Source organism: Ostreococcus tauri, assembly GCF_000214015.3.
Source record: "Ostreococcus tauri WGS project CAID00000000 data, contig chromosome 02, whole genome shotgun sequence".
Taxonomy (NCBI): Eukaryota; Viridiplantae; Chlorophyta; class Mamiellophyceae; order Mamiellales; family Bathycoccaceae; genus Ostreococcus; species Ostreococcus tauri.
In genome coordinates, this window is record NC_014427.2 from 861,369 (window position 1) to 879,904 (window position 18,536).

Here is an 18,536-nt window from a genome sequence, read left to right on the forward strand (position 1 = left end):
GGCTTCTCCCGGGACGCCTGCCGGCGTTTCCGGAATCGAGACCGGTCCCGCGCGCGCTTTCGGTCGGCGGCGACGACGGATGGGACGCACCCTTCCAGAATTCGTCGTTCGCGCTCATCTCGCGTCCGATCTTCTTGGCGCTCACTTCTCGCTCGGCGCGAACGATGGAGGCTCCGAGCTCCAGGGAGGACGCCGGTCGCGCAGAGTTCGCCGACTCGAGGTACGAGTGCGCGTACGACGCCAGGACGACGGCGAATAGGATGAATACGATGGAGTACCAGAGCCACGGGGATTGCCTGTGAACGTTCGCGGCGGCCTGGAACGCGACGGATTTGGGCGGCGCGGCGGTCGCGGTCGCGGTCGGCTTCGGCTTCGATTCAGCCGCCTCTTTGCCGTCGCCGGTCTCCGCGGTCGACGGTCCGTCGGCGTCGCCATCATCGTCGACAGATTTTGCCGTCGTCGTCGTCGTCGTCGCCGTCGCCGTCGCCGTCGCCGTCGCCGTCGCCGTCGCCGTCGTCGCCGCCGTCGTATTCTCCGACGATTTCTCCGATGTTTTCTCGGTTTGACCGGCGTCGGCGACGTCTTGCGATTTCATCGACACCGTACCCGCGTGCCACACCGACCCCGAGGCGTCGGGACCGTCGCACAGGAACCAGTCCTCGACGCACTTGATCTCCTTCGCAACCTCTTCGGTACCACATGAGGCGGGAAACGCGCCGAGCGTCGACGCGTGCACTGGATCGACGTCTATGACTTTCGTCGCAGCCCTGCCAGTCGTGCACACCTTGTTTTCGAGGCAGAATAAATCTGCCGCAGCGCTCATCCCGCGCAGCGCCTCTAGCCTGGATGCGAACGTATCCTGCGCCTTGGTGTCTTCAATCTGCGCCTCGACCTTATTGAACAGCTTGAGGTCGATTTTATTCCCGCCTTCGATGGACTCGCGCAACTCTTTTGGCTCCTTTGAGACGTCATACGCGTCGTCTTGCATCTCTCCAGACGTGCGATGGAACACTAAGTCCGACAGTTTGAAATCGAAACTATACGTGAGCGCTACCAAGCTCTCGTTTTCTTTCTCTGGCGATCCAATGGGCACGAGAGCGGCGTATTTAGCTCTGGTTCGTCGCTCGGCGCTGGACGGCGTCTCACTCTTTTCAACAGTGGTCCCTCGCAGGCGTGTCGTTTGCGGATTCGACGTAAACCCCGGACAGCCCAGGATTGTCTTCTTCTGCGTGGCGGTGATGTACTTTTGCATGTCGGCGAACCCCGTCTTACATCGCATCGAAGCGCACTTCTTTCGCAACACGTCGAGCGATTCCGTGAAATTTGAACACGATTCCAACTCGGGCACGGGCGCGAACTCGGCGTCACCGCTCGTGATGTAGTGCCTCGCCGCGCGGTACATGCGTTCAAACGCAAATTGTACCGGATGCGCCACCTCACCAATCCACCTCGAGTCTTCCTCGGCGACGGTCGACATCCAATCCTCCCGGGCGCTCCCGACGGCGACGCCGCCGAGCCGAGCAGATTTCCCCCCACCCAAAGCCTTCAGCTGCGACGCCACCGAGTCCTTATCGACCACACACGCGCCAGTGCACGAAATTGGCTTTCCCGAACACGTACCGGGACGAATAACGACCGCGTTTCGCCTCGCCGCGAACCGAGCGAGCGTCCTCGTTAAAGACGACTCTCCGTACGAGCGTCCGACATCCGCCAAAACCACCCCCACCGCTCGAACGTCATCACTCGAGTCCTCCTCCTCGATCGGCTCCACAAGCTTCACGCGCGCGCGTGACGTCTTCGGCGACGACGTGTCCAGCAGATACGTCTCCAAATCTGAAGACGCTTCGTCTTCGTCTTCGTCTTCATCCTTCGTCGCCGCTCCGCGCGTCTCGTCACCCATCGCCTCCAACGCCCGCGCGAGCGCCGCCGCGGTGTCATCACCCACCGTCGAATTCACCAACCCCACAACCGCGCTCGCCAACGCCTCACCCGCGCCGACGCCAGCCTCCACCGCGTTCGCCGCGTTTCTCGCCGCCGTCCCGTTCGTCGTTCCGCCCAGCTCTCTCAACGCCTCCTCGTACGCCGCCGCCGCCATCGACGCGTTCGTCGCCGACGCGAGCTCCATCAGCGTCTCCGAGATCGCTCGCACCGTCGCGTTCATCGTCGCGGGCGACGCATCGTCCACGGTCGAGGTCGATGATGTCGACGCCCGCTCGACGGTCGACCCATCCTTCGCCTCGTCGTCCGCGCGGGCGACGAACGCGAGGGCGAGGGCGAGACAGCACGCGTGGGCGAGTCTGGACGCGCGCGAGGTCCGCGACCGAGGCCGACGACGCATGCGCGGCGACCCGTCGGGTGGTCGACGTGTGACGACGGGCGATCGCGAACGACGCGGGACGACTGGGCGACCGAATGAGACGTTGGTGACGCGTGATGGGTGGAGATTACACGTTCTTCTTGTAATCGCCCATGAGGTGGGCGAATCTCGAGATGAGCGTCGCGAAGAAACCGTAGTCGAAGAGCTTGAGGAGCATGCGGAAACCGATGGCGACGCCGCCGACGTCGTGCCACAAGACGCGACCGATCGGGCGGAACATCTCCGTCGGTAACTCCTCCGGCTTCACCGCAAAGTTCATGAAAAAGTTGAGTGAGTCCAATTTATGCGCTTTGTCGTAAAAGTTACTCGCCACCGGGCTCGGATGCACGGCGCACACGTCGATTCCTCGAGACTTTAACTCGACGCCGATGTTGGCGGCGAAACTCGAAATGTACGCCTTCGTCGCCCCGTACATCGCCGAAAACGGCGTGGGTTGACACGCCGCCGCGCTCGAGGTGAAAACAACGCACCCTCTCAGTTTTTTTGCCAACATCCTTCGCACGAAGACGTGCGTGATTCGCATCGCGCTCGTCGCGTTGCACTCGTTGTTCGCGTTCAACTTCTCCAACGGCTGCTTATCGAAAAAGCCCGTGAGCATGAACCCGGCGTTATTGAACACCACCTGCACATCCACGTCCTCCAACGCCTTCGAGATCGTCTCCACGTACGCCCCCGACTGATCGCCGAGATTACATCCAATTTTTCGAATCTCGCTCGTCGCGCCGAATTTCTCCCGCAGCGCCCGACACGTCGTCTCCAGATGTTCGTCATCCAGCGCGCACACCGCGACGTTCAGCCCTTGTTCCGCGAGCGCGAACGCCAACGATCGTCCGATTCCCGTGGACCCACCGGTGACGAGCGCCCACTGCGCGTCGTACTTCTTCTTTAAATCCTGACTCGGCATCATCTGCACCGCCACCTTTGGCACCCAATACGTCAACAGCGCGACGAGGCCGTAGAGCGCCAAGACGTGCGAGACGCACGCATCGACGACGGTATCCCGCACCAGCGCGCGGACGTAGGGAATCGGGAGATAGCTCAGGGCGCCCATGTCCCGCGTCGCGCGTCGCGCCCTCGCGGGTTTTTGAAATCCCGACGCGGACCCGAACGGACGCGACGCGTTGAACGACGCGCGATTCGACGCGCCGCAGACGCCGCCGACGCCCGTCTCGCGCGCGCGGGACGGGCGAACGATGGATAAAAAATTCACGCACCGCGTCGCGCGACGCGGACGCGGACGCGGGCGTGCGGGCGCGCGTGACGACGGCGTCGCGCGCGCGGGCGTGGGGGGCGTGCGGGCGCGACGATGGCGCGCTGCCGGCGACGCGACGCCGCGCGCGGGCGCGCGCGGTGGGAGCTGACGCGTGTAGATATTATTGCCATCACTCGGGCGCGGCGCGCGCCGACGTGGGTGCCGTGAATGACGGCGGTGGGCGCCGCGGGTGGATGGAGCGCGCGCGAACCGCGCGCGCGCGGAGAGACGTCCAGCGCGGAGCGACGCTCACGCGAAGACGAAGGTGGCGCCGACGGTGATGAGGGCGACCATGGTCGAGGCGGCGAAGCCGGCGCTGGACTTGGTGGGGACGTCGTTGATGGTCGGGTCGATGAGCTCGGCGACGGAGGCGTTGAGGCGGATGATGTCGACGGTGGACACTTTGTTGCCCTCCAAACCAAAGTCGTTGTCGTTGGCGATGACCATGGTGTAGTTGTTCAGGAAGGCGAAACCCTCGACCTTGGCGCCTTCGCCTCGGGCGACGTAGCCGTCGACCGTGGCGGTGTCAACGACGAGCTTTTTCGTGGCGAAGGCGTTGAAGCCGAGCTTGGCGGTGACGTTGACCTTCTTCACGAGCACATTGAGTGACGCGGCGGAGTTCTTGGACTCATCGATGTACTCCGCAGCGGAGAAGTCAGCGATGTGAATGCGCACGCTCGGATCTCGCTCGAGCACGGCGATGACTTGCTTGTTGTTCGTCACGCCATATTCGGGTCCAAGCCAGAAAGCAGCGGAGACCTTGACCCTGTCCATTTTGCCGAAAGACGTGAAGCCCCACTCTTGGTACGAATCAAGCGGGTACAACTTCGTGCCGATCATTTTCGCGTTGAGCGGATCAGTGATGTTGAGGAAGGCAACCAGGGTGAACTCGCAGTCTTTGCCATCCTCGGTGCTGCCGGCGCCGAGACCGGCTTCGGTTCGGTAAGTCGCATCCGTGACGACCATGCAACTTTGCATGAACGCGGCAGCCGTCTTGCCATCCGGGCTCACAGCGACGCCCTCGAGACCACGGTTAGCGCGGCGTTGATCAAACGATCGCGGGAGGATATTCTTGACATCGTAGCCCGCATTCGGAAGGCTGATGCTCTCCGGAACGTATCGTACTTTCACCATGCCGCAGTTCGTGCTGGCGAAATCGATGTCGACCACGGAGATGGAGGGGTTGTACTCGTCAACGATCACGGCATAGTTCGTGCCTGGAATAGGTTGGATGTCTTCCGCGTCTTGTCCACCCTCATCATAGGGAAGCTTGTTTCGGCACCATCCATCGTACGGGGTGTCGTCGTTGGTATTCGTCGGCAAGCCGGTTACATCCGTCGTGAAATTTTCCGGCGCTGTAGCGCGCTTCAAGTTGCAAGTTTTGTCGAGGACAAACCGGTTGTTGGTCTTGTCCAAATATCCCTTGACAATCGTCGGGGAGAATTTCGGAACCGGGAAGCCTTTTCCCTTCGATACGGAGGGTCCAGTGAACCCGGTGGGATACGTGTATTGTTGACCCGTAGTGTTGAAGTCATCGGCGATATCGCCGCAATCTTGGTTTGGGCCACGGTCGGTGATACCCATGAGGTGAATTGTTCCGTCAGAGGCGACGCTGTGCAAAGTGAGCCCCGAACCGATCGCCGGCGTGTCGAAACACGTCGCGAAAAAGCTTCGCGAAGAGCAGGCAGTGCCGCTCAAAATTGCGTCGTTTTTGCTCTCCGAGTCTGTGAGGAATGCGTTGAGGGTCTGCAAACCATTCGGCGAATGCACGTTCGTCACGTCGACAAGAACCGAGGCCGGCGTCGCCGCGCTCGTGAAGAGATCGCGCGTCCCGTACAGGTTTGCTGCTGAGACGCCGTCGACGAGCGCCGAGGCGCCCAAGATCGCGAGACCGATCGTGTTCATGATTGACGCGAGCCGTGGATGAAGAGAACGTGTGAAGTATGAAGTTCCGCCGCGTTCGTTCGACGCAGGCGATGACGTCACGCCGAAGTTTGCACAGCACATTCGGTTTGCATTCGTTGTTGAATATTCCTTCGCCGATTCGTCTTCGCGAGAAAAGATTCCTCGCGCCACTCGGACTCGAGTCATGGCTCAATTTGGTACTGTTTGCTCACACCAGGGAACGCGGTGCGTCACTTTTCAGGCGTTTTCCCATTCATAGGAGGATATGATTGATTGTATGATACTTTGAATTGCGCGACGCGATTCGACGAGGCGTTCGACGACCCCGGACGGGCGACGGGGGACGACGACGGGCGCGCGCGGCCCATTCGCGTGGGTTTCGCCCGTTCGTCGTCGTGGTCTCGTCCGTGAACACGCGTAGACGATTCCGGGCGCGATGCGCGCGGTCCGATCGACCACCGTCCCGACCGCCGCCGCGCGCGCCGTCGGGCGACGACGGCGGACGTCCACGACCGCGACCGACGACGACATCGCGACCGACGCGCGATGGACCCGACGCGCGAACCGCGCGCGCGGTGAACGCATCGACCCCACGGCGCGCGCGGGCATCACCCGGTGCCGCGCGCGCGCGTCTCGCGCGGCGCGACGCTTCGGGAACCGCCGCCGTCGCCGCGCGCCGCGCCGCGCCACCCGCCCCGTCCGCCGTCACATCCACCGACGCGCGCGATCGCACGCGGCGCGCGCGTCACCGTCCACGCGTCGTCCCGACGCACCGCGATCGACACCGCGCGCGACGCGCGCGACGCCGTCGCGCGCACGGTGCCGCGTGACACGCTCGACGTGCCGACACGGCGACGCGCGCATCGCGGGACCGTCCGCGCGCGCGCGCGATCGCGCCGAGACGCCCGCGCGGGCGCGCGCGCGACGCGGTGGGGTCGACCGCGGCGTCGACGCGGCGCGCCGCGCGCGACGAAGGGGGCGAGACACTCGGGTGTGCGTCACGCGCGACCTGGGGGCCTCCGTCGCGCGCGCCGTGGGACCATGGCGTGGGGTGATTTCTTGAGTCCGGACTCGTGAAAGAGGCTCTCGAATGCGCGCGAAATAACCGACAAGGCACCTCCGACGATTCGATTCCGTCGAGCCATCGCGCGGGCACAGCGCGACGCGCGACCGTTCCCGAGGCCCGCGCGCGCGCGGAGACGGTCGAACGTTTTTTTGTGTCTCCACGTCTCGAGCGTCGAGCGTCGGAACATTCGTCGTCGACGCGCGGTCGACGCCTGGTGAGAAACAATCGAAACAATCAACGCGATGGCGCTCGCGCGCGGGCGTGGACGTGCGTTCGCGTCGACGCCGGTGACGACGCGTCGAGGGCGCGCGCGCGCGCGCGTGCGCGCGTCGGCGGCGCGAGATGTCTCGCCTGATCGCGTCGCGGCGAGCGCGACGGGGGCGAAGACGGGGAAGCGCGTGTTTCGCTTTGGCGCGGGCGCCGCGGATGGCGCGCGGGACGCCAAAGGGTCGCTCGGAGGTAAAGGCGCGAACTTGGCCGAGATGTCTCGAGTCGGCTTATCGGTCCCGCCCGGGTTCACGGTGACCACGGAAACGTGCGCGGATTACCACGAGAATGGGAGCGAGTTACCTCCGGGGGCGTGGGAGGAGATGGTGGAGGGGCTTGGGCACATCGAACAGGCGCTCGATAAAAAGCTCGGCGACGCTGAGAACCCGTTACTCGTGAGCGTGCGATCGGGCGCCGCGGTGAGCATGCCAGGAATGATGGATACCGTGTTGAATCTCGGATTGAACGACGCGTGCGTCGAGGGGTTGGCGAAGAAGGCGGGCGGACGCTTCGCGTTTGACTCGTACCGTCGATTCTTGGACATGTACGGCAACGTCGTCATGGGCGTCGATCATCACAAGTTCGAGAATGCTCTCGAGCGAATGAAGAAAGATGTCGGGGCGAAGAGCGACGAAGACCTCACCGAGGCCAACCTTCGCGATCTCGTCGAGATCTACAAGGGGGTATACGCCTCGGAGGGCGTCGCGTTTCCGCAGGACCCTTACGAGCAGCTCAAGCTTGCCACTTTCGCGGTGTTCGACTCGTGGAACAGCGACCGGGCGAAGAAGTACATGTCCATCAATAAAATCACCGGTTTGAGGGGCACGGCTGTGAACATCCAGGCCATGGTCTTCGGAAACATGGGCGAGACCTCCGGCACCGGCGTCTTGTTCACTCGTAACCCGAGCACGGGTGAGAACAAGTTGTACGGCGAGTACTTGGTCAACGCGCAGGGTGAAGACGTCGTCGCAGGCATCCGCACGCCGAGCGATATCTCCACCATGGCGGAGGCGCTCCCGCAAGCGTACGATCAGTTGGTCAAGAACTGTGAACTCCTCGAGTCGCACTACAAGGATATGCAGGACATTGAATTCACCGTGCAAGAGGGCACGCTCTACATGCTTCAGTGCCGAAGCGGCAAGCGTACGGGCGCGGGCGCGGTGAAAATTGCGGTTGACCTCGTCAAGGATGGTTTCGTCACCGAGGAAGAAGCCGTACAAATGGTTGAGCCAACGCACGTGGATCAACTGCTGCACCCGCAATTCAAGGATGAAAAGGCGTACAAGCCGGACGTCATCGGATCTGGTTTGCCCGCGTCTCCGGGCGCTTCCGTGGGCCAAATCGTCTTTACCACCGAAGATGCCGAGGTTGCGAAAGCAGAAGGGCGCAAGGTGATCCTCGTTCGCGTCGAGACGTCTCCAGAAGATGTCGGCGGCATGGACGCCGCTGAGGGCATCCTCACCGCGCGCGGCGGCATGACCTCCCACGCCGCCGTCGTCGCGAGAGGCTGGGGTAAGACGTGCGTCTCCGGTTGCACAGATTTAACCGTCGATGAGCGAGGTAAGACACTCACGCTCGGTGGCGTCACCTTGGTCGAAAACGACTGGCTCAGTCTCAACGGTACCACTGGTGAAATCATCCGCGGCCGCGCCGAGCTCGCTCCGCCATCTGTGACCGAAGATTTGGGCCTCTTCATGTCTTGGGTTGACAAGTTCCGCACAATGAAGGTGTTCACCAACGCCGACACCCCTGAGGACGCCGCCGCGGCGCGCGCGAACGGCGCCGAAGGTATCGGTCTCGTGCGTACGGAGCACATGTTCTTCGGAAGCGGCGAGCGCATCCGCGCCGTGCGAAGAATGATCATGGCCAAGGACACGCCGTCTCGCGAAACCGCCCTCGATGAATTGCTTCCTTACCAACGCGAGGATTTCAAGGGTATCTTCGTCGCCATGAGTGGTCTTCCAGTGACGATTCGCCTCCTTGATCCACCGCTTCATGAATTCCTGCCGGACGGTGAGCTCGACGACGTCATCTCTCTCCTCTCTGAGGACACTGGTGAGGATGAAGACTCGATCGTCGATCGTATCGAAAAGCTCGCTGAAGTAAATCCGATGCTTGGTTTCCGTGGCTGCCGTTTGGCCATCACGTACCCGGAGATTGCTCGCATGCAAGTCCGAGCAATTTTCGAAGCCGCCATCGAGGCCGAGAAGGAGGGCTCCACCGCTATCCCTGACATCATGGTCCCTCTCGTGGGAACGGTCGCCGAACTCGAGGATCAAGTCGCGCTCATTCGTCAAACTGCGAGCGTGGTGTTCGCGGAGCAAGGTAAGACGATCGATTATCGCGTCGGTACGATGATTGAGATTCCGCGAGCGGCGCTTCTCGCCGATCAAATCGCCGCTCACGCTGAGTTCTTCTCCTTCGGTACGAACGACTTGACGCAAATGACGTTCGGCTACTCTCGTGACGACGTCGGTAAGTTCTTGCCAACCTACCTCGAGAAGGGAATCCTGAAGCACGATCCGTTCCAAGTTATCGACCGCGACGGCGTCGGACAACTGATTAAGATGTCCGTCAAGAATGGCCGCAGCGCGAGATCCGACTTGAAGGTCGGCATCTGCGGTGAACACGGAGGAGAACCGATGTCGGTGGAATTTTTCGCCCAGAGCGGACTCGACTACGTGTCGTGCTCACCCTTCCGCGTTCCGATCGCTCGTCTCTCGGCCGCGCAAGCTGCCATTCGCGCGAAGAAGGACGTCAGTCCTCCGTAAGCAAAATCAAGGCCGCTCGACGGCCACTGGGCAACATAATAAACGCACGCTCGCCGCACATCCAATACACTATCACCAGCCCCGCGTTTACTGTTATACTTCACACGTCTTTTGTAAAACTACACATGAACGAACGAGACACATACAGACACATTCAAAGGCGCGCGCGGATGAGACGTTTGCAGAGATGATTGTTCTTTGACTACAGTCACCCAGGCTAAGGCTAAGGAAATTACGCACCAACTGCTCGATGCCGTCATTCCGTTTAACGGTAACGACGGAGGGAGAGTCGGTTGTTGTTGCGCCAGGTCGCGCGCTTGGACGGGCGAGACTTGGTGTAGTTGTGGCCCTTGCCGCGCAAGCCGCGGTACTTGCGGCCCGCCGACGTAAGACCGCGCATTTCGCGGTGCTTGTGCGTCGGGTTGCAGATCCAGTTAATGCGCGGATCGTTGCGGATGCACTTGTGCATCGGGTCCACCATGATCACTTCATAGTACTTGTACACGGAATCTTGGTTCAACCAGTACGAGTTCAATACGCGAAGCGCGCCGCATCGTCGCGCCGCGCGCTCCTCCGCGACGGATCGCAAGTTGCGCGCAAACTTCAACTTGGTAATACCGCAGTGCACCGGCTTACCGTACACCTGGCCCTTCGGCACAGGGCGCTTGCGGCCACCTCTGCGCACGCGGGCGCGGTAGATGACGAAACCTTGCTTGGCCTTGTACCCAAGGCGTCTCGCCTTGTCCGGGCGCGTCGGGCGCGTCACGCGGCAGATGGACGGAAGCTGACGGTACTCCCACACGCGAATGCGCTGCAAGAATCGCATCACATCGGATTGCTTCTTCTTCCAAAGTTCTTCGACATACTTGTAAGCCTGTGATCGAGTAAACGAGCGAAACATCGTCAGTCATCGTTCTCGCGCTAGGGCTTTCATCGCGTGATTCCTCCATCGCCCCTCTCCACCGTCGCGCGAGACCTCCGTGGACACTCGGACCGAAGAAACGCATCGATACATTTCTCACGCCTCCCGCCGCGCCCTCGATCGCGTCTCGTCCCCCGACCGAGACGCGAGGACGCCGTCTTCATCGCGAACGCGATCGCCGTCGCCAGCGCCCTCGTCGTCCGCTCGCGCCACCGCTCGCCCGCGCGCGCGTCGCCCGCGCGACGCGACGACGCGCGCGCGTCACACGCGCGCGCGTCGCGTCGAAGCACACGCACCCCCATGGTTCTTCTACGGCGTCGCGAGGCGCAAAGAGACGGACGCGGCCGTCGCGCGCGCCGGGGTGGACAGAAAAAGAAAACCTCGAGGACGATGTGACGATGCCTAAAAAATCACGCGATGGATAAAGTACAGATGTACTACGTGTTTCGGGCGTCACGCGTGCGCTCGCGCGCGTCCACGCGCGCCGACGCGCGCGCGCGCGCGCGCGCCGTCGCCGCGACGGGCGCGACGCGCGCGAGGTGTACATTTCAGCGTTCCGTGGACGTTTCCGACGTCCGCGCGCTCGGCATCGGCGCTGACGCGTACGGTGCACCACTGTTCCGCCCGGGGCGTCGCACCAATCGTCTCGACGGGATGCTCCATAGTAGAGCCAGATTCGAGGCATGAGACGAGAGGAACGCGCCGAGTCTTTTCGTCACCGATCGCGCGCGCGACGTCGCGGACGCACTCGTCGTCGATCGATCGCGCGCGCGCCGATCGACCGCGGGCGAGACGGTGGGGCGACGCGGTCGATCGATGACGTGTGGGCGATGACGGCCCCCGCGTGGACGCGCGTGATGTGCGCGGTCGCCGCCGCCGCGGTCGCGCTCGCGGCGTTGGATCTGGGCGCGCGCGCGATGGCGACGCCGACGACGGCGCGCGACGGGCGATTGGCGCGATGGATGATCGCGAGGACGACGACGACCGTGCGCGCGGCCGCGGGACGGGTGGCGTACGGCGCGCGAGGCGAGGACCGGAGGCGCGCGGCGACGCGCGGGACGACGCCGCGACGCGCGGCGGCGGCGGCGGCGCCGACGACGGGCGCGTCGCTCGGCGCGTGCGCGCACGGGTATCGATCTGCGTCCGATCCCGAACTCGGGTGCGTGTGCGGTCACGGGTACACCGGCGAACGTTGCGAAATCGACTCCATACCTTCGTGCGATAGGAGTGAGACGTTGACGTGTGCGTATGTGTTTAGTAACTGGGGCGACGTGTTCAATTACCAGAGTTGCGCTTGCGTGAGCGAATGCGAAAAAGTTTTGAAGCGAGAACACAATCTTACGGACGATGAATGGTGGAGAGTTTCGCGAGAAAGGCCAGAAAATGCGCGAGTTTGCGTCGACAGTAGAGGGAGGAAAGTGGATATGTTCACGCGCGAGGTCGTCGCGGATCCAAGAGAGATTAAAGACAAGGATATGGGCATGCACCATCACAACGTGTGCACGCACAACTGTTTCGGGCGGGGCGCGTGCAAGGATCGCGTTTGCTATTGTGAACCCGGACGGTTCGGCTTATTGTGCCAGTTCGACGCAGAAGATGTTTTGCCCGACACAATTCAGGCGTCCGTGGGTACGAAACTTGATGGAAAACGCGAAATGCGAATAGAGTATTACGACGGGTTGTCGTCTCACGCACGCATTCCGCTCTTCACCAAGGCGTTTTACTTAGACATTAAGAAGGAACATCTCGGCGAAGACGACCTACACGAGCAGTCACACATTGAGGCTTCAATGTACGCCACAGCAGTGCATTTAGCAGAGACAATCGTCGAGGATCGCTGGAAACGAACTTTGCTGACGCCTCGGTCAGGGACGCACAGGTTCATTCCATTCTTTCCCACAAACATAGGGGCTAACGTGGGCAGTGTGGAACTCTATCTCCCGAATGTCGTCAGACAGTTACCTAACAACGACGGCGACGACGATCCTTGGTACATTTTCGTGAGCATGCAAGATCGAGGCTTCTGTTCGATCGACCGCTTGCGTGGGATGCTTCCGCCGCGCTCGATCGTGGTGCATAGTTTCGGTTGGCAGAGGTTTCCGGGTGCTCAAGACACGAAAGCAACGGCGAGATGTCACCAACCAGACTTTGACGTCGTTATTCCAGCGCGTCGACACCCAAACCAAGCCCCGTTTGACGAGAAAGATTTTGATCCTTCCTCGAAAAATGGGCCTATGCTCTTCTTCAACGGTGGCGTCAGAAAGAAGGCCGACCAATGCTCGGGTGAAAGGCTATTGCAGAACAGATTAAGTTGCATGGATGAGTACAGCCAAGGCGTTCGGATGTACGTCGTCGACACGTTCCAAAACGTGAGTGGTTTCAGCATAAACGAACCGCACGGTGGCGACTCGTGGTCCCGAGAGACCATGAAGACGGCGAAATACTGCCTTGTCGCAGGCGGCCATGGGTTCGACATGCGTTTGGTGGATGGCATCGCTCGAGGTTGTGTGCCGCTACTCACGGCGATTCAGATGAGTTATCCGTACGATAACGTCTTGGACTATTCGAAATTCGCCCTGAACATTGGTGACAGATGGGGTGAAACTAGTGATAAACTCCAGGATTTGCCCAACACGCTGGAAAAAGCTTACGCAAAGGGCGATCACGGCGACATGGTTCGACGTCTGCGGTATGTTCACGAAGTATACATCATGGAGGATGAACTGACCGATGAAGAGTACCGAGAAGCGCACCCGAACAACGTCACCGATGCTGGTCTTGCGACTGCCTTAGCTTCTATCGCGATGGTCACAAACGTCGTCTTACCGCCGTATTTCCGAACGACGCTGTGTCATGTGGCGTACGACTTTCTGGACGGGCGAGGACACGAGATATTTAAGAAGGATGCGCTCGATTCGTTTCACTGTTCACAAGCGGAGCGACGAGCGGTGTAAAACGTATGTAAAATAGCCGCAGTAGACGCGTCGAGTGATCGACGCGAGGTGTAGACATGGATTTTACGAATTGACAACGCAGACCGCGAGTCGGAGCACCAACGTCGACGATGTGTATCGATATGCTCGTTTTCGGTGCGGTATATGTAGTCTGTGTCGCGACATGGGTTAATTATCTGTTAATTATGCGTGTTACCCTCCGCCGCCGGCGCGATGGCGACGCCGTCGTCACACGCGCGCGGTCGGCGTCGATCGAGCGCGTGTGACGGGTCTCGCCCGTCGAACGAGGTGCGCCCGTCGAGCGCGATCGCGCGCTCGAGCGCGGGGCGCGCGCCGTGGACCGCGCGACGCGCGCGCGGACGACGTCGAGGACGAGTTCATTGACGCTTGGCTCCTGAGACGGTCGCGCGGCCGGGGTAGTTGCCGGGCACACCCGCGCGATGCGTCGTGATTAGAGATAAGCTGTTCAGACCGAGACGTTCGATGCGCGGCGCGACGGTGGTCCGGGACGCGGGCTCGCGTGCGTGATTTTTCTCGTGGGTTTTTGTTTTTGATTCGCGCGTCGAAACGAAAGGGCGTCTGTGTGTACGGATCGCGGGGCGGCGCGAGCCGCTATCCCGCGAGCCCGAAGGGATTTCGCGCCCGATAGTGAAGGGATCGATCATTGTCACGCGCGCGAGCGGGAACGTGACTCGCCGTGCGCCCTTATTCGGTCCCACATTTCGCGGAGAGAGTCTTCCAATCGGGAGGCGTCGGCGGAGAAGCGCGGCGGACGTCGGGGATGTAAACGTGTCCACATGGCTGATCACCGTGAGGAATCAAAACATAATATTCACCATCTTTCGACTGAGACGAACGCGGCGTGGGAGAGCGTTTACGTCTTCCGAATGGATTTGACCGACGAGGCTGAAGATTTTTTTTTTAGTACATGAAAGCCTTCGCTGCAGAGCTGCGCGCCGAGAGTTGGGGACGTAGAACACCCCCGATTCGATTCGTTGTGTCAGTTTTGAGCGGAGGCGAAAATAAAGGGGATGGGCTCTCCGTGGAGCCTTGGCGTTTCTATAAGTCGTCGAGGTTCCTCCGTAGTTCCACCACAACTTTGCGCCTTTTTTTCTCAGCTTTCGCGAGACTCACGGATTTTTTCATTTTCGCTTGCGCAGATGACGTGATCGATCAAAGTTCTAGGTGCGTACTGGACAACTATGATTCGCTCCTCGCTTTTTTTGTGGTTTCCTTGACAAAGCAGAGGGCTGATCAGGCTTAGGCCGCATGTGCTGCTCTCCCGTCGTTCTAAGGTACAGCCGATAGCGTCGGCATGGGTGAGTAGGGGGCTGCCTTTCCACAGTTCTCTGCTCAATCGTCGTCGCGACATTTCATTATTCTTCGTGCTCGCTCGTCCATGCATTGGCGGTGATTCCAAAAATCTGATGCTGATTATCTATGAGGCTTAATCAAACCTCTAAGAAGTAATGAAGCCAACATCGTGCGACGAAGTGGATGAATGAGTGGACGACATCATTCAGCGACGAAGGCAAAGTCAATGACGAATATCTCTTGACTTAAGACGTCGTGAATGATCACCAAATTATATTGCTTCAAACTTCCCGAGGCTTTGTCTGTCCATCTCAAAAGGCGCGCCGCGCCCGGACGTGTCGTATGGGTCGTCTCATCCTTCATCCGCGCTCGTTTCTTTTTTATTTTTTGCGACTTTGCCTAAGGCGCTCCTCACTTAACGGTGGAGATGATCTTTTTACTTCCGTCGCAAACATCAATCTTGTCTCGCGGAAACGCGAGGCGCCGGCCAGACAACCGGTTTGCGGTCCGATGACTCCACGACGACCGAGCCACTTCATCGGCTCGTCCGTCACTACATTAAGGACTACATCTCCATCCGACGCATTCGATCACTCGATCACTGACCCGCGTTTACCTCGATCACGCTTTCGCAGGCTCTAATCATCACGATCACGCTCTCGATCGCGGTCCTTGTAACATCACGCGTGTACTGTATGGCAGCCGCGAACTGCGAACTCGCTTTTCCACACCCTCCCTCGTCTCCACCGCTCGATCCATCGCCGACCGCACTCTCGCCCCTCTCGACGTCCAGTCGACGGACTCGAACGAAACGAACGAATCGCTCCCAACAGCGCTCGATGTCCGCGTCGTTGAGCGCGCGCGCGCGCGTCTCGTCGTCCATCGCGGTCGATGGGTTTCGTCGACGTCACCAACAATCGACCAAGCGAGGTTTGGTCGTTCGCAACGCCAAGGGCGACATCTACGAGGGTACGTCTGGGTTTCCGCGGCGCGCGCGCGCGCAGAGGACTGACGAGAGTGTTTGTGGTCGTTCTTCGTCGCAGCGACGCTCCCGAAGCCGATTGAGTTGAAGTTTAACCGCGGAAACGACGGCGGCGCGTACGTCGTCTTCGTCCCGAACGATCCGGCGTACGAACGATTCCAAGTCGGCGATAAGATCGAAGGCGTGAGCGCGTCGTTCGGTGACGAGGTCTGGGGGGCTGAGTCGTACGGACAGGTGATGTACGCGATCAAGAACAGAAACGGTGACATTTATCTGAAGATGTTGGACATGGACGGCGACGTGTCCGCGCTTACGGCTGAGAAGAGCTCGGCGTTCAAGAACGAGCGTGCGGGTGGGAACTACGGCGCCGGGACGAAGGAGCAACAGATGAATAACTATTCCAAGAAGCGTGAGTTGGAAACCCAGAGATTAGACATGTTCGACGAGGCGATCGAGCTATACAACGCGAAGGATTACGACAACGCGCTCATCGTCTTCGAGGAGGTCGCGGCGTTGGAACCGAAGAATTACATGGGCGACGATTTCTCCAAGACGACAGAAATTTACAAAGTGGCGCAGTACAACATCGCGTGCTGCTTCTCCAGGATCGGTAAGACGGACGAATCCCTGCTCGCGCTCAAGCGCTGCATGATGGCGGGTTGGACCGACTACAAGAAGATTCGTCAAGACCCGTCGCTCGAGTTCATCCAAAAGCAACCCGGCTTCACCGAACTCCTCGACAAGTTCGACGAGCCCTTCATCAACGTCAACGCCGTGAACGCGTTCAAGTCTCTGTTCGGCGGTAAGAAGTAGACGCGCGTCTTCGTCCTCTCGCGTGTAACGTCTCCGCACACACCGCTCCATCGTCCCCAATACGCATCGAAGACATCCATTGACGACGTCACGCCTCGTCAGCCATCACACCGCACCTCGCGCGCCGTCATGCGCGCCGCCGCGCCCGCGATCGCCCGCGCGCGCGATCGCGTCGTCGTCGTCCACGCGCGCGCGCGACCGAGCGCGAGAGCGATCGCGCGCGCGTCGACGACGACGCGCGCGAAAAAGCTGAGCATCGACGAACTCGGTCGAGCGCCGAGAGGTGCGAAGGGGGCGACGACGACGACGACGACGACGACGACGACGACGACGACGACGACGACGACGCACGCGACCGTCGCGCCGTCGTGGTTGACGACGACGAACGCGAGCGCGTTGATCGGCATCGTCGCGCTGGCGTACGGGACGAAGACGATTTTCGACACGCCGAGCCGGACGTACGTCGACGGCGAGAACACGGTGGGAACGGAGTACGACGCGTGGACCGAAGAGGGGATTCTGGAATATTACTGGGGCGAGCACATTCACTTGGGGTGGTACTCGGACGAGGACTTGGCCAGGGGGGCGGGGACGCTGTTGGGATGCAAGGTGAAGGATTTCATCCAGGCCAAGTTTGACTTTGTGGATCAGATGGCGGACTGGAGCGAGGCGAGGGCGCCGGCGAGGGTTTTGGACGTCGGGTGTGGGATCGGCGGGACGTCGAGACACCTGGCGAGGAGGTTCGGCGTCGGGACGGAGGTCACGGGCATCACGCTATCGCCGAACCAGGTGAAGCGAGCGACGGAGCTCGCGAGCGAGCAAGGGGTGACGAACGCGAACTTCCAAGTGATGAACGCGCTCGAGATGACTTTTGAGGATGATACGTTCGACTTGGTCTGGGCGTGCGAGAGCGGCGAGCACATGCCGGATAAGAAGAAGTACGTGGAGGAGATGGTTCGCGTGCTCAAGCCGGGGGGCAAAATCGTCATCGCCACGTGGTGCCAGCGCGAGACCCCGCCCGAGTTCACGCAAAAGGAGAAGGATAACCTCCAATTCCTCTACGAGGAGTGGGCGCACCCGTACTTCATCTCCTACGAGGAGTACGAGCGTCTTTTGCGCGGCACTGGCTCGATGGAGAGCGCGGCGTCGGAGGACTGGGTCAAGAACACGCTCGTATCGTGGCGTCACTCCATCTGGGTCGGTGTCTGGGACCCGTGGCCCGTTGTCTTCGCCGGCCCGCGCCAGTGGTACAAGGTTGTTCGCGAAATCGTCACTCTCGAACGCATGGCTCGCGCTTTCGAGAGCGGCTTGATGACGTATGGGATGATTAAGGGCACGAAAAAGGGCACGCAGTTAACGCTCGACGCTCGCTAGCTCGTTGTCACCTAGAAATTCATACACGAAATAGACTCCATCGGAACGCACCAAACGACTCCATTCCTTGAACACGGTCGGTGCGAACACGGTGTGAGCGCGGCAATAATTCGCTTCTCATTAAAACGTTCATCGAATAGAAGCCGCGGCTGCCTTGATTTCATCGGTGCCGTCGACCACGTTCGACGCCCCGATCGCCATCGCGCCCGCGACGCACGCGCCCGCGACATCATCCACGCTCACCGGCTCGGCGAGCGTGAGCGCGATCGGCCCCGGAGCCCTGGCGGCGAGCGCCTTGATCGGTCCCGATCCGAGCACCTTGCTCAGCGCGTCCCCGTACGTCTTCGTCACCCGCGGCGGCGCGAGCGAGAACTCCTCTCCACCGTAAATAAACGAAGGTTTCACGATAAAGTAATCTTTCTCGTCGTAATTCTCCCTCAAGCACGCCTCAGCCGTACTCTTCCCCTCAAAGTATCCCTTCATCAGCGGCGTCTTCCCGACCACGTCCGGGACGATGGACGCCACGCTCACGTACACGA

At 60.7% G+C, this 18,536-nt stretch overlaps 10 protein-coding genes across 10 annotated transcripts, besides 1 other annotated feature; 5 read left to right on the forward strand and 5 right to left on the reverse strand.

Annotated features, from left to right (window-relative positions):
* Nucleotides 1-2,161: part of a sequence feature (OT_ostta02g04330) that runs on past the window's edge.
* A 283-nt stretch (nt 2,162-2,444) lies between these two features.
* On the reverse strand, nt 2,445-3,428 carry OT_ostta02g04340 (Short-chain dehydrogenase/reductase SDR; the record flags this gene model as incomplete). The annotated part of the gene is made up of 1 exon (XM_003075234.2): nt 2,445-3,428. One exon carries the CDS (start codon nt 3,426-3,428, stop codon nt 2,445-2,447), a length of 984 nt encoding a protein of 327 aa, XP_003075282.2.
* Nucleotides 3,429-3,878: 450 nt separating this feature from the next.
* On the reverse strand, nt 3,879-5,720 carry OT_ostta02g04350 (Phytase-like domain; the record flags this gene model as incomplete). Its single annotated transcript, XM_022985154.1, has 1 exon — nt 3,879-5,720. The coding sequence occupies one exon, from the start codon at nt 5,718-5,720 to the stop codon at nt 3,879-3,881; it is 1,842 nt and encodes a 613-aa protein (XP_022840835.1).
* A 1,122-nt stretch (nt 5,721-6,842) lies between these two features.
* On the forward strand, nt 6,843-9,638 carry OT_ostta02g04360 (Pyruvate, phosphate dikinase; the record flags this gene model as incomplete). The annotated part of the gene is made up of 1 exon (XM_003075235.1): nt 6,843-9,638. One exon carries the CDS (start codon nt 6,843-6,845, stop codon nt 9,636-9,638), a length of 2,796 nt encoding a protein of 931 aa, XP_003075283.1.
* A 265-nt stretch (nt 9,639-9,903) lies between these two features.
* Nucleotides 9,904-10,862, reverse strand: OT_ostta02g04390 (Ribosomal protein L15e, conserved site; the record flags this gene model as incomplete). Its single annotated transcript, XM_022985155.1, has 2 exons — nt 9,904-10,512; nt 10,857-10,862. 2 exons carry the CDS (start codon nt 10,860-10,862, stop codon nt 9,904-9,906), a joined length of 615 nt encoding a protein of 204 aa, XP_022840836.1.
* Nucleotides 10,863-11,477: 615 nt separating this feature from the next.
* On the forward strand, nt 11,478-13,514 carry OT_ostta02g04400 (EGF-like, conserved site; the record flags this gene model as incomplete). Its single annotated transcript, XM_003075237.2, has 1 exon — nt 11,478-13,514. One exon carries the CDS (start codon nt 11,478-11,480, stop codon nt 13,512-13,514), a length of 2,037 nt encoding a protein of 678 aa, XP_003075285.2.
* A 928-nt stretch (nt 13,515-14,442) lies between these two features.
* OT_ostta02g04410 (unnamed product) lies at nt 14,443-14,965 on the forward strand (the record flags this gene model as incomplete). Its single annotated transcript, XM_022985156.1, has 2 exons — nt 14,443-14,723; nt 14,758-14,965. The coding sequence occupies 2 exons, from the start codon at nt 14,443-14,445 to the stop codon at nt 14,963-14,965; spliced, it is 489 nt and encodes a 162-aa protein (XP_022840837.1).
* Nucleotides 14,966-15,208: 243 nt separating this feature from the next.
* On the reverse strand, nt 15,209-15,367 carry OT_ostta02g04420 (unnamed product; the record flags this gene model as incomplete). Its single annotated transcript, XM_003075240.2, has 1 exon — nt 15,209-15,367. One exon carries the CDS (start codon nt 15,365-15,367, stop codon nt 15,209-15,211), a length of 159 nt encoding a protein of 52 aa, XP_003075288.2.
* A 300-nt stretch (nt 15,368-15,667) lies between these two features.
* Nucleotides 15,668-16,623, forward strand: OT_ostta02g04430 (Tetratricopeptide-like helical; the record flags this gene model as incomplete). Its single annotated transcript, XM_022985157.1, has 2 exons — nt 15,668-15,797; nt 15,872-16,623. The coding sequence occupies 2 exons, from the start codon at nt 15,668-15,670 to the stop codon at nt 16,621-16,623; spliced, it is 882 nt and encodes a 293-aa protein (XP_022840838.1).
* A 129-nt stretch (nt 16,624-16,752) lies between these two features.
* OT_ostta02g04440 (Methyltransferase type 11) lies at nt 16,753-17,997 on the forward strand (the record flags this gene model as incomplete). Its single annotated transcript, XM_022985158.1, has 1 exon — nt 16,753-17,997. One exon carries the CDS (start codon nt 16,753-16,755, stop codon nt 17,995-17,997), a length of 1,245 nt encoding a protein of 414 aa, XP_022840839.1.
* A 129-nt stretch (nt 17,998-18,126) lies between these two features.
* On the reverse strand, nt 18,127-18,536 carry OT_ostta02g04450 (NAD(P)-binding domain; the record flags this gene model as incomplete). The annotated part of the gene is made up of 1 exon (XM_022985159.1): nt 18,127-18,536. A coding segment is annotated over one exon (410 nt), but the record flags the coding sequence as incomplete, so codon positions are not given.